Below are 13,433 nucleotides of genomic sequence, written 5' to 3'. Positions count from 1 at the left end.
AATGTCTGAGTGAGTGTGTAAAAGTGTAGTGTGTGTGTAAAAGTGAGTTTAAGAGTGAGACTGTAAGAGTGAGTGAGTGAGCATGTTAGAGTGAGCATGTGCGTCATTGTGTGATAGTGAGTTTGAAAGAGTGAGTGAGTTAGCATGTGAGTCGGTGTGAGACGGAGTCAGTGTGTGAGTGAGCAAGTGTGATACTATGAGAGTGTGTGTGAGACTGAGATTGAGTGAGTGAACATGTGAGTCAATGTGAAGCTGTGAGTGAGTGAGCATGTTAGTCAGACTGTGTGTGTGTGTGAGAGAGAGTGTGTGTGAGATTGAGTGAGGCTGTGAGAAGAGTCAGTGTGATATTGAGAATGTCTGAGTGAGTGTGTGTAAAAGTAAGAGTTTAAAAGTGAGTGAGTGAGCGTGTTAGAGTGAGCATGTGCGTCAGTGTGTGAGAGAGTTTGAAAGAGTGAGTGAGTTAGCATGTGAGTCGGTGTGAGACAGAGTCAGTGTGTGAGTGAGCAAGTGTGATACTATGAGAGTGTGTGAGTGAGTGAGACTGAGATTGAGTGAGTGAGCATGTTAGTCAGACTGTGTGTGTGTGTGTGTGTGTGTGTGAGAGAGAGAGAGAGAGTGTGGGTGTGAGATTGAGTGAGTCTGTGAGAAGAGTCAGTGTGAGATTGAGAGTGAGTGAGTGTGAGACTGACAGTGAGTGTGTGTGAGTGAGCATGTGAGTGAGTCAGTGTGAGGCTGTGAGAGAGTGAGTGAGCATGTGAGTCAGTGAGACAAAGTCAGTGTGTGAGTGAGTGAGTGTGTGAGACTGACAGTGAGTGAGTGAGACAGAGCGAATGAGAGTGAGTGTGTTTGTGAGTGAGTGAGTTTGTGTGTCTGTGTGAGAGAGTGAGAGTGTGTGTAAGAGTAAGTGTTTGAGTGAGTGTATTTAAGTGAGTGATTTGAGTGAGTGTGTATGTGCGTTTGAGTGAGTGCGTGTGTATGAGAGTGAGTGAGTGTGTGTGAGAGTGAGTGTATGAGTGAGTGTGTGTGAGAGTTGTGCAGATTGTGGTTAAACGAGAGCTTGTTGATTGGTTTCAGTTCAGAGGATTGAAGAGCTGGAGGATGCACTGAAGAAGAAGGATGAAGATATGAAACAGATGGAGGAGAGATACAAGAAATACCTGGAGAAGGCTAAGAGTGTACGTCTGACACACTCTTCTGCATGTGTGTGTGTGTGTAAAGCTGATGGCTCTGTCGATGTTGATTTTGTGAGTTTCTGTGTGCAGGTCATTCGTACGCTGGACCCCAAACAGAATCAGGGTTCTGCTCCTGAGGTTCAGGCTCTGAAGAACCAGCTTCAGGAGCGAGAGAGGATGATTCACTCACTCGAGGTCACACACTAACACACTCGCACACACACTAACACACATGCACACGCTCGGTCATGTGACTGTACTGTTTCTGTGTGCAGAAGGAGTACGACAAGACGAAGTCTCAGAGAGACCAGGAGGAGAAACTGATTGTATCTGCCTGGTACAACATGGTGTGTATCAGCACTGTCACGAGAACACAACCTTACATCTTAATCTCAAGTTTTTACTCGGGTAAAAAACTGCAGGAAGATCTTTGCGTCTTTGTCACAACAGATTTACAGATGCATCTCATGCACGTTAAACTCGCAGCACATGCAGAGGAGTTCACGGAGTCATGTGTTGCTTGTGTAGTAATGAACAAGCTGTGCAACAGACTGCATACTTAATTTATTCAAACACACGTGTCACAACTGGCTGTCAGAGAAGAAGTGTATGGACAGGGCAACAAAAGAATTAAACCGTGTCCACAGTTGACCACTGTACTGAAAAAATGTTTTAAAAAGATAAAAAAAAAAAAAAACATGTATATATACAAACCAAGCTAACAACAACACAACTCATAGACTATAGTGAAGAGATAAATAAGGATATGTAATGTTGGTGCAGTTCTGATATGGATAGGTAAAGGGTTCCAAAGTTTAGGTGCAGTTGTGTCAAAAGCTCGTTCACCCCTGGATTTTAATTTTGACTTTGGAACAGTTAACAGACTCTGGTTGGCAGACCTAAGTGTTCACTTAAATTAAAATCAATTCTAAAGTGACTGGTAGCCAATGTAAAGACATTAAAACAGGAGTAATATGTTTGCAATTACAATAATCAATTCTAGAAGAAATAAATGCATGAATTGCAGTTTCTTAAAAGAAAGTGCTTAAAAGAAAGTCTTCACTTTAGCCATCGCTCTTAGTTGGTAAAAACATGATTTGCCAACTAAATCAAATTCAAGTCCACTATCAAATAAGGCACCCAAGTATTTATTTAACTTAAGAAGATAAAACGCCAGCATGTTAATAAGAAATGTCTGGGACTTCAGAAGAGCCAACACAATGATATCTGCTTTACTTTCATCAAAAAGACAGGCACAGAGGGAGTCTAAGAGCTTTTTTTGCTTCAGGGCAAATGAAGTTGAGTATCGTCTGCATAGCAATGATAGTACAAGCCACGCTTTTCAAAAATAAAAAGACTAAAGGAAGCATATATAGAGAAAACAATAAAGGGGCCAACACCGAGCCTTGGGGGATCCTGCTATATTGACTGAGAAATATTTGTGTCGTTGAAATGGTGCAAAACAGGCAATATAGTGTCTAAAACTTAAATCTTTTAATACCAACTTCTTGTTTTTTGAACTGTTCTATAAATTCAATGCCACATTTGTGATCATGCTGATTTTTGGAGAAGAAAAACCTGCATTTTGCGTATGATATTGATTAGCTATATGAAATTATATAAATATATACATTGTCTATCCCCATAAGTGATCGTTCTTAATTCATTTAACAGACTGAATCGTGCAGTAAAAGAGCGCACACTAGACTAACCCACTAGACTAAGTGTGCACTCTGTAGGTGTGCTTTGTTTGGTTTTGAGATCTACTCAATAATGTCAAATTGCATATCCTTAAAACAACAATTGCAACATTAACGCAGGCGATATATCACACACCGCTTTTGGACAACTTAAGTACAGGTGTAGTGTGCACTAGGTGGTGTACTTACACTAAGCACAGTCATAGATATGAAGGGCTAATTCATGATCTGTGTGTGTTCAGGGGATGGCGCTGCAGAAGAAGGCGGCTGAGGACCGGCTGGCCAGCACAGGTTCGGGTCAGTCCTTCCTGGCGCGTCAGAGACAGGCCACCAGCACCCGCCGGTCGTATCCAGGCCACGTGCAGCCCACCGCAGCCAGGTAGAGCGTTGGCATGGCAACCCTCGCCGCAGCCAATCAGGATGCCGACTCCACCCCCCCATCCTACCTTTCTTATTATGCTCCACCTCTCCACTGGTCTGACCAATCGGGGTATCCGGACACGCCCACTTTAACCTATCAGCATTAATGAATGAACAAACTCAAAGTTTTTTTGCAGTATTTTAAGGGTTGTTACTGACACACAGTGTTTTATTTGCTCTTAGACTGGTCTAGGCTGCTGTTACATCTTCATTCTTTCATCTGTACTCTTTATTCTCCATTAATATCTATGCATTGAATGCACCAAAAAGATGTTTATTTAAATGTGTGTTGCTCCGCCGTTTCTTCCAGCGATTGGGTGCTTTACGTTGCTTGTTTTGTTGATTCCTTCCCAATGCCTTAATGCAGACTCACCGCTGCTGTCAATCACTGACTGACACCTGTCAATCTCTCTCTTTCACAGTGACATTAAAGCATGACCGGCAGGGGGCGGGGCTGCATGCCATTGGGGGCGGGGCTGCTGAAGTCAGGGGCGGGGCTGCATGACTGCGTGATTTGAGCTCATGCTGCTGAGTTTAACCCATCGCTGCACACTAACTAACACAGATTGTTAACCGCTGTCCTCCTGATCAGAAGTGGGCGGGGCCGCGCCTGTCAGTCATGCTGTTGGCGAGAGCTCGGCCGCTGGACGCTTACGCTTTTAAAGACGGATGAACTCCGACATGTTTTCATTTTAGTCGCATCATTGTGGAGTGATTCAGTATTTTCTGTAGTCTATGATCATCATACCTTCAGTGTCTGGAAGCTGGACGTGTTTCAGTAGAATCAGTGTGAGAATGAGAGTGTTGCATCTGCTCCTTCTGTTTGTGTTAAGTGCTTTTAATGATGACGATGATGATGATGATGATTCTGACATAGTGTTACAAACCACAGCAGTACATATTCTGACATTTAAACCTGCTCTGCTGCTTCTCTTCTTCAGCTGTTACTAAATATTCATGTAATAACGCACAGCGATTGCCGGACGGTATATATTTTACTCCAGCAGTGTTCTTGTGTGGTTTATAACAGGCGATCGAATGTGTTTCTCATGAGTTCAGAGGTCAAACACAACCGTCCATGAGCAGAGAAACACCTGATTGATAATTGTGATCAGCATTCAATCGTGATCTGTGCGATTGAACAATCGTCTGAAGTAGCAAATATTTGTTCCATTTGCCAAGTTTTATATTGCTTGTATACAATATGTACATACTGTATGTGTGTGCGGCTGGAGGAAGCGGTTAGATGCGTTTCATAATGTGTCTCCATTCACACTCTGTTGATGAATCTGTGCTTCCAACGCTGCAGAACTGTACAGTTGTTATTCAAGTTGTAAATAAAGCTTGTAAAAAAAAAATATTGTCAAAGTCTTGGCTGTTTTTTGTTTGATTTGCTGTAGCATCTAACATTTGCAGAGAAACTCTACAATTCTACAATTGCACAATCGTTCTTCCTGATATCATCGTCAGGAGGCTTATCATCAACAACTGAGGCCTGTTTCATGAAGACACGTTTAAGAATGGCCTTTTATTGTGACCAGTCTAAGGCACACCTGTGCAATAATCATGCTGTCTGATCAGCATCTGAGAGGTGGATGGATTATCTCAGCAAAGGAGAAGTGCTCACTAACACAGATTTAGACAGATTTGTGAACGATATTTGAGAGAAATAGGCCTTTTGTGTACATAGAAATAGTCTTAGATTTTTTAATTCAGATCATGGAAAATGGAGGCATACAAAAGTGTTGCATTTATAGTTTTGTTCAGTGTAAAAAGGTGAGAAAGATGTTTCTTCATGGAATAACAATTGTCTCTTCTATGGCATCACTGTGAAGATCTGGTTTTATTCCTTTGACAGGACAGGAGGGACTCTGTGGGGTCTGAAGTTACTGGTTCTGTTTCTGGAGCATCTCTTCGAGGCTCTGGATCACAGACTGATCAGAACAGAAACATTAGCCAAAGTGTTTCACCGGCATCTTTCACCCTCCTCGCTCTGAACCGGTCCAGAACTGATGTCATTTCAAAAACACTCTGAACTAATTGGCGCCGTCATTCAAAGACGATTATTCTGATCGGCTGAGCCTCAGGAAAACTGGCCTCACAATGTGTGCATTTATGTAACTCTTGGATTTAAATTGTAAATGACCTGAAGCTGGTGACAGCACAAAGCACTTATTGATGATCTCCAGCACGGGTTCGACTTCACTCCTGATGCTTTAGTTAAAAGCACAGGTGAGAGATGCCGGACCCCTGTCTTAAACACCAGCTTCATCTCACTCCAGACTCTCACAAACAAACGTGCTTCACCATGACCAAAGAAGAACCGTTTTTGTCTAAATTGTTCGATAAAGAAACCTTTTACATCTGAAGTTCCCTTTCAAAAGCTTCAGTCGATGCTGCACTGCTCAGCGCTTTGGAAAACGTCTTATTCCTGACCAGCTATGAATGAGTGTAATACGTCGATAGAATTCACCAGGTGGTAATATAGCCTCGGTTGATAACGTCATCGGAGCATCAGGTCATCAACAGGTCTTTTGTCTTCAGATCATTCTGTGCATGTGTGCGTCAGGAAGATTCTTTTCGTCAGCTACAGATATTCGTAGGATGAGGCAGCGAAATAGTAAGTGTTGTGTTCCTCCATTCTCTCATCCTATGTATACACATATGTATGTATACGTACATGTACAAATGTATAAACATGTTTATTGTTTTGTTTGTTTCGGGGAAGAGAACGCGGTTTGGGCAAGTGTGAGGATTGTGAACTGCTCTCAGTGAAGATGCTATGTGCTCATCTAAGCTATTTTCAAACTGGAGGATAGGTTTCTGACCTCCATGATGAGCTGTCAAAGTCATGGAGCAAACTGTATACTTCCCACATCTTTGGGCCCTCGATGTTGACTTTTTCAACTATCGTGGATGCAAAGTCGCCGGGGTATTCGGAGATGCCTCGGGTTGAAGAGATGCTTGCAAGCTATCTCTCGCCCGATCTCCTGCGAGCACTTCTCTGTTACTGTCTGAAGACTCGCTACCTCTACGGAGGTCCCTAGAGCGGCTAGTACAGTCGTCCACTAGTGGCTCTATGCGCACTGAGCTTTGTTGAGCCACAGATTTGTCTCCCTGTGCGACTAAGCAAACGTCCCGTGCCTTCCGGCGTTCTATGTAACAGCTTTAGTCAGCACAGGGAGGCATCTGTGGCTTAATTTGACACGTTGAATAGGCATTCGTTAGTTCCTCCCTCACGGCACTCAAGGGGAGGGGCCATCGGCACCGTATTACATGGTTCCCGTCTCTCCTCGGTGCCCTCAGGAGACCGTTCTGCCAACCCTGCCAGTGTTTCAGGGCGTAGCAATCTCCAGCGAGCGCTTCTCTCAGTTAATGCCTGGAAACTAGTGGTGCTAAGAGGCTAGCTACCTCTACGGAGGTCTCTAGAGCAGCTAGTACGGACGTCCCCTGCCGGTCCACTGCTTCAGGGCACCATACCAAGAGTCCTCAAATAATTAGTAGTGCTCATTTCTTAATTTTTTTCTGTCTTCAGATTCTGATTGGTCGAGCTGGGGAAACGAGGCTATAAAATGGAAGGAAGTGGACCGTTTCATTCTCTTTCTGCCAGCCACAGACTTCTCCACTGCCACATCGTCTCATGCTCTTATCTTGTTGTTATTTTGGAGTAGGGAGCCCCGTAACAGTCATCCTCCATGTTTCAATGGCGTGGTCTCCACTTCTGTGAAACTGGAGCTGATGCAGGTACTGTCTCGAGAGCTACAGACTCTTCTGGGCAAAGAGGCCATAGAACATGTTCCTCGTCCAAGGAGCGAGTCGAGCTATTACAGCAGATACATCCTGGTTCCCAAGAAGGGTGGGGGAGGGTGCCCAGTCTTCGAGGCTTAAACCATACAGTCAAAGCGCTCAAGGGAGATAATATCTCTCCTCGACAGCTCACCAAGGGTGATTCCGGAGAGGAGGGACCTTCTGTCTCAGGCAGGGGGCACGATAATTCCATCCCAGGCACAACCTGTGGAATCTTCATGTTTGGCCCCTGAAGGGTACCAACTGTGGAACACAGGGCTTTCACCGGATGTTATTGATACCATTCTTAATGCTTAGGCTTCTTCCACCAGACAGAGTTACACTAGTAAATGGGTGTATTTGACAGGTGGTGTGCGGTACACAATGAAGATCCAGTCAACTACCACATTGCTTCAGTTCTGGACTTCATGCAAGAGAAATGGTCAACAGACACATGCCCTGCTACTCTTTCGCTCTTACGGCTTGCCACGCCTTGATTGACGGGATGCCACTCGGGAGACACCCTCTGCTCTCTCGCTTCCTTGGTGGGGCCAGACGACTGAGGCCTATAGTGAAAACCAAGATGCCTTCTTGGGACTTTGCTTCAGTTCTCGAGGGTCTGATTGAAACCCCCTTTGAACCTTTAGATTCAGCGTCTGATAAACTTCTGACTCTAAAATGTTTTTTCTCATGGCAATAACTTGTTTGGAGAGAATTGGGGATATGCAGGCTCTATCCATCTCACCATCATGCTCAGACTTTGCCCCAGGGAGGGTAAAAGTGATTTTGCATCCTCATCCTGATTTCCTGCCTAAGGTTCCGTTCTCGGCTGTACATCCGGTCATTCTAGAGGCTTTCTGGCCTCCGTCGTTCACAACATCGGAGCAGGAGAAATCTTATAGACTGTGTCCTGTCCGTGCTCTTCAGGCTTACGTCCACAGCACTAGCCAGTAGCTTAAATCGGAGCAGCTGTTCGTCTGTTATGGTGGTAGTAACAGAGGAGCAGCTGCCACCAGGCAGACCATGTCTCACTGGGTCAGGGATGCTATTGCTTTGGATTATGAGGCGCGCAGTCAAGCTTCGCCTATAGGTCTTAGAGCTCACTCCACAAGGGGGGTCACCTCCTCTTGTGCTTTAGCAAGGGGTGCCCCCTTACAACAGGTTGGTCCTCTCCACACACATTCAAAAGATTGTAGAGTTTGGATGTCCATGCTACTCTGGGCTCTCATGTACTTGAATCAACATCACAAGCTAATGTCCGAGGCCCTTCTTGTGGTTTTGTAGCACACCTGCACAACCTTAGCGTTCCCAATGCGCTGAGCAGTGTAGCATCGACTGAAGCTTTTGAAAGGGAACATTCTCGGTTACTTGACTGTAACCTTGTTCCCTGAGAAAGTGGAACGAGATGCTGCGCTGCGTTGCCGTACTGAATTTGTCCCAGGACTGTTGTTCAGACAAAATGTCCTGTTGATGCACCTGTTTTTTATCTATTTATAGCCCTGTGTTGCAGGTGCGCCCCGGTGACCTCATCAGCCGAGGCTATATTACCACCGGGTCAATTCTATCGACGTGTTACACACATTATTCACAGTTGGTCATGAATAAGACGTTTCCCAATACGCTGAGCAGCGTAGCGTCTTGTTCCGCTTTCTCAGGGAACAAGGTTACAGTTAAGTAACCGGGAACGAACCTTGCTGTTTCACAAACGGTGATCTATGAAAGAAGACTCTTCAGATTATAAAAAGGTGGTTCTTTGTGGAACCAAAAATGTCTCTTGTATGGCATCGCTGTGAAGAAGCTTTATGTTGAAGAGTGTTCGCTGTGTTCAGCAGGATTCGACCAGCAGCGTCTGTTTCAGATCACGAGTGCAGGGGAGAGGAGTCTGAAAGGGTTAAATGATGTCTGAACAGATCTGTGGCTTATGATGAGGATGAGGATCATGCTCAGTAATTCTTTAAGACATTTTCTATAACACTGCTTTCAGTATAAAAAAGCTCTGTACAAATCTTTTTGACTTTAAGAGTCCTGTGACATCCATAACAGGCTTTATTCCCGATACGCACTGAACGACACAGAGATGAAAGGCAGGAGTCTTCTCAAACATCACAGTGTTCAAACAGATGAGAAGACACACTGATGATGTGTTAAACCTGAGTACAGTGTTGGGGAAAGTTCAAAGTAATGCATCACAATATTGTGTTACTCCTTAAAAACCTAACTAATTGCAGTTCTTAATTACTTTTAATGGAAAGTAATGCATTGGTACTTTTGCGTTACTTTCTTTCACCTGAGCTGTTCTTGTATTTTTATTTTTACCAACAAAAACCTCAAAAGTTACATTTTTGGCGATTTTAAATCCAAAAGTGAGAATATATGACAATATATTTAGTACACATGCTTATTTGATAACTGTTTATCTCCTGTTTGGGTTTATGTAGCCTACTTCATATTCTTTATTCTTCCACTGCATTGTTAAATGATCCCTGTCAATGCAAGGATTTGATTTGATTTGATTTTAAAAACAAAGCTATTAAACTACTGTTGTTATTGTTTTAAATGTGTATATAACCTCAGAGATCTTAAAGCAGAAGGTGCTAAAGTCTGATTTTGTGTGTGTGCTTTAAAACTAAAATATTTGAATCTTAATTAAAGTGAAGGTGTTCAGTTCAATCAGTGTAGAACACTATTAATAAGAGTAAGTTTATTATTACTGTAACAAACCGTAATGTTAACCCTGTCTTCTTTAAATGTTTTAAAATGATTGACAATGGAAAATTTTTTATGGAATTTTAGAAAAGGAAAAAGTAATGAACGTAATCACTAACATTATTTTAATAAAGTAATTGAAATAGTTATTATATATATTAAAGCTTATTGTCATTTAATTAATTCAGGTTTAACTGTAGTTGGAACATGTCTGTGGTGAATGTGAGCAGCTGCTGAATTCTGAAGTCCTGTTCTTTTTATAAAGATATATAGTCTGTAAAACTGAAAGGGTTTGTAAATGAGGTGTGATCTCATCTCGGATCATTCCAGATTTGACTCTTCTGTTGGCATGTCTGTGTCTTCTGTCACATTAGTGGGTTTTTTTGTTCTTTACAGGATTGTTTTGATCTGTCTGTTCTGGTGATTCACTGAAGCTGGTTTCATTGAGGGTCATTCGGCTGTGTGATGTGGTCACATGACTGTCCGTCCGCTCGACTGATTCAGGACGATTACTGGAAGTCCACGGTTCATGTGGTCGACTCGGAGCCGTGCTTCGGACTGCTCTTCACGCTCAGTGCTTCATTTGTCTCTGAGCAATACTTCAGAGCTGTTTTTCTAGGTTTTACAAGCGTGAGCTGCTGTTCTGAAGCGTGTTCATCGAGGCTTTGATGACCATCACATTCCTCACAGGGTTTGCGTCTGCTGGAGTGTGTTCATGTTCCTCTGTGAAGATTCCCTCGGTCTCAAGCCAAGCTTCTTCTGAAGAGAGAATCAGTCTCCATTACTGCAGAAATCATCTCTTCAACAGACGGAGGAATCAGACGCTGATGCTTTAGTCCATGTCTTCATCATCTGTGTGCTAACAATGATGTACACATTTAACATCTTAACCTTTTCTCTAATAGGAAAAGAGAACAAAAAGATTGACTCATCTTGAATTCATGTGGCTTTATTCCAAAACAGTTGCATTTTGGATCTGTAGTTCTGGTAAATGCAATTAGTCAGTTGCAAAAAAATGCTAATGTTTTTTTTTTTTTTTTTTTTTTTAATATTTAAACATACAATCAGTTTAATATAAATATGTTTTTTGTTTAAAAATAAAAAATATTAAAAATATGTTCTGGCATCCATATATATCAGTCCTAAACTCATTCAGATATGTCACACTTGAACATTTCTACATATAACACACATGATGAAAATCAGCAAGGAATATACTTTGAAAAAAAATTATAATAATAATACAGTATATAAAAATATATTTTTTAAAAATCATTATATATCTAGTTATACATCTGCATTTATCCAAAATGTGGCACAACTGGAAATGTATTTCCAATCTGAAAAGTAGATTTGATTGAGGTTCACTGTTTGCAACATAAATATATTTTGGCTGGAATATATTTGTATTTTTGCCAATCTCCCTCTGATGCCGTTCCAAACCCTTATGACTGTCTTCCTTCTACGAAACACAAGAACATGAATGAATGTTGGTAACCAGACCATTTTGACTTCCATTGTACAGACAAAATAAATCAATGATGCAGATGCTGATTATTAATATTTCTGCTTTGATCTGGTGCACCTGCTTCACACACATGTGCGTTTGAACATACAGATGTTTCTGTCCGTCAGATGAATGACCCCAGCTTTGTTCTGTTTCCCAAAGATCTGTTTGATGTGAATCACAATAATCCAACCAAAAGAATCAGCATCAAATGATCTTCACAAATGCAAAAATGACTTGCACATAAAATGAGTTTTTGGCTCAAGGTCTGCATTTAAAGTCACAGACAGAGCAGATGCTTTCCGTTCAGAATTGTAAGCATGCATTTTCCAGCTAAATCATTTTTATTTCTATAAAAAGCCACACAACAGTGGAGCGTTTTAACTTTTTTATATTAAAAATAATTAAGCAAGTCCTGCCCAGATTTTACAAAGTAACTCAAAAGCAACATAACACATTACTTTCCATAAAAAGTAGCAAAGTATTGCAATTAGTTACTTTTTAAGGGTGAAATGCAATATGTAATGCATTACATTTAAAAGTAAGCTTCTAACTTTCCCTAACACTGTCCAGATTCATACACCAATCTAAACGGTGTGCTAATTATAAATGATCCCTGACAGCAGAGATTGGGACTGGACTAAAGGTTTACTAGAGCCAGACACACACATTCTCAGAAGATGAGCATTCACATATTCTCCTAATAACTGTATTCGGTTTGTTTTTGACAGCCATTAGAGCACAACCCAACTATGGTAATAACCACAATATTGTTTTTAGTGACGAATGATTTACAAAGAAAAATCCTTTCACACATTCATTGGCAACCAAAAAGAAACCATCCCATTCAAAGTCATAAATTGGTCTCATGATTTATTTTAAAGAGCATAATAAAAGATCTCTTCCAACGAGTCGCGGCGCCAGTCGTTTGTTCAAGAAGAACCGGATGAGTTCAAACATCTCAGTGCTGGATCTGGAGACCTGAAGCTCAGCTCGAAGCCTCCTCTGAGGATGAGGATGAGGATGAGGAGGATGAGGACGAGGTGCAGGTATCAGTGTTCATTTACTGTGAGGAGAGCCAGGAGATCAGATCCCTCCTGAAACACACTGCTTCTGTTCAGAAACTGAGAACACAACATCTGTGTTCATCTCTCCTTTGGAGAACCTGGAACTAGATAAATACTTTATTTCTTGTAACGTCATAAACAAACATAATTACTGTTACGTCACAAACACCAGATATTATAAACATTGCATCATTCTGTCAGAAACAATCACATAAACACATTTAGATCAACTAAAACTATCTATTCAATAAATTAAATTACTCATTTCTATGTCATAAACATGACATTTTAAACAATCATCAAATGCATGAAGTAGACAGAAGAAACTCAACGGCGTGAAACTGCCTTCTGCACAAATCACTTGTAAATCTGTTTTTATGTAAAAAAAAAAAAAAGATGTAACTGAACTGAAAGTGGAAGGGATCTGATTTCTGATGTTGTACAAATAGAAACTCATGATCGGGGTAAGTTAAGCCGTTAGTAGCTGATTTAGTCTCAAAAATATAATGACTCTTCTTTATATATTTATATAATAAGTGAACAAACAAATGCTTTATTCAAAACTCTAAATTACATCTATAATACATCTTATTTGCAAGGAAGTGATTCTTCAAGAGCCGAAGTGAAGTGTACGATTGGTCCATCATGAAGCTCAGAGTCTCCGGGAGGTTCGGGGTTAAACTCATCAGACGTCATGAGAGCATCAGCAGCAGGATCTGAACACACAGAGCTGTCCCAGTGAGGGCGGGGCTCCAGGGGGAGGAGCCTGAGAACGTCCTGTGCTGATTGGCTCTGCCGTGCTCCTGTGGGTGTGTCTGGACTGGGATGTAACCGTTGATGATGCGGACGACAGGAGGCGGAGCCTCGGCTGTCACACTGCAAGAAACGAGAAAGAGATCATGAGAAACACACACCTTCATCATCATCATCATCATCATCGTCATCATCATCGTCTAATGGTTATTCAAATCCAATGTCCACATCTGACATACAGTGAACAAACTGAATCATATATTTCTAACTACAGTTTTTTTCAAAATCAAAGGTGCTCTTTATAGAATTATTTCTAACTGAC

The 13,433-nt window shown here is 41.7% G+C and overlaps 2 protein-coding genes across 4 annotated transcripts in view; one reads left to right on the top strand and one right to left on the bottom strand.

The window, feature by feature from the left end:
* Window positions 1–4,652, top strand: part of hook3 (hook microtubule-tethering protein 3) — a 31,419-nt gene extending 26,767 nt beyond the window's left edge. Inside the window, exons 20-24 of one of the 3 annotated variants that reach the window (XM_052555813.1) lie at window positions 1,075–1,175; window positions 1,263–1,367; window positions 1,448–1,519; window positions 3,115–3,251; window positions 3,715–4,652. In XM_052555813.1, the coding sequence (XP_052411773.1) occupies window positions 1,075–1,175; window positions 1,263–1,367; window positions 1,448–1,519; window positions 3,115–3,251; window positions 3,715–3,730 (431 nt within the window). In that variant the 3' untranslated portion in view covers window positions 3,731–4,652. Of the gene's footprint in view, window positions 1–1,074; window positions 1,176–1,262; window positions 1,368–1,447; window positions 1,520–3,114 lie in introns of all 3 variants that reach the window. The other 2 variants (XM_052555814.1, XM_052555815.1) reach the window with 2 other exon arrangements.
* Window positions 4,653–10,910: 6,258 nt separating this feature from the next.
* The window catches only part of trabd2a (TraB domain containing 2A), a 37,062-nt gene continuing 34,539 nt past the window's right edge, over window positions 10,911–13,433 (bottom strand). Inside the window, 1 exon segment of the mRNA XM_052555820.1 lies at window positions 10,911–13,234. Coding sequence (XP_052411780.1) covers window positions 13,051–13,234 — 184 coding nt within the window. The 3' untranslated portion in view covers window positions 10,911–13,050.

Source organism: Carassius gibelio, chromosome B5 (genome assembly GCF_023724105.1).
Source record: "Carassius gibelio isolate Cgi1373 ecotype wild population from Czech Republic chromosome B5, carGib1.2-hapl.c, whole genome shotgun sequence".
NCBI classification, from domain to species: Eukaryota; Metazoa; Chordata; class Actinopteri; order Cypriniformes; family Cyprinidae; genus Carassius; species Carassius gibelio.
Note: the sequence above shows the minus strand (reverse complement) of the source record. Positions and strands in the feature narration are given on the sequence as shown.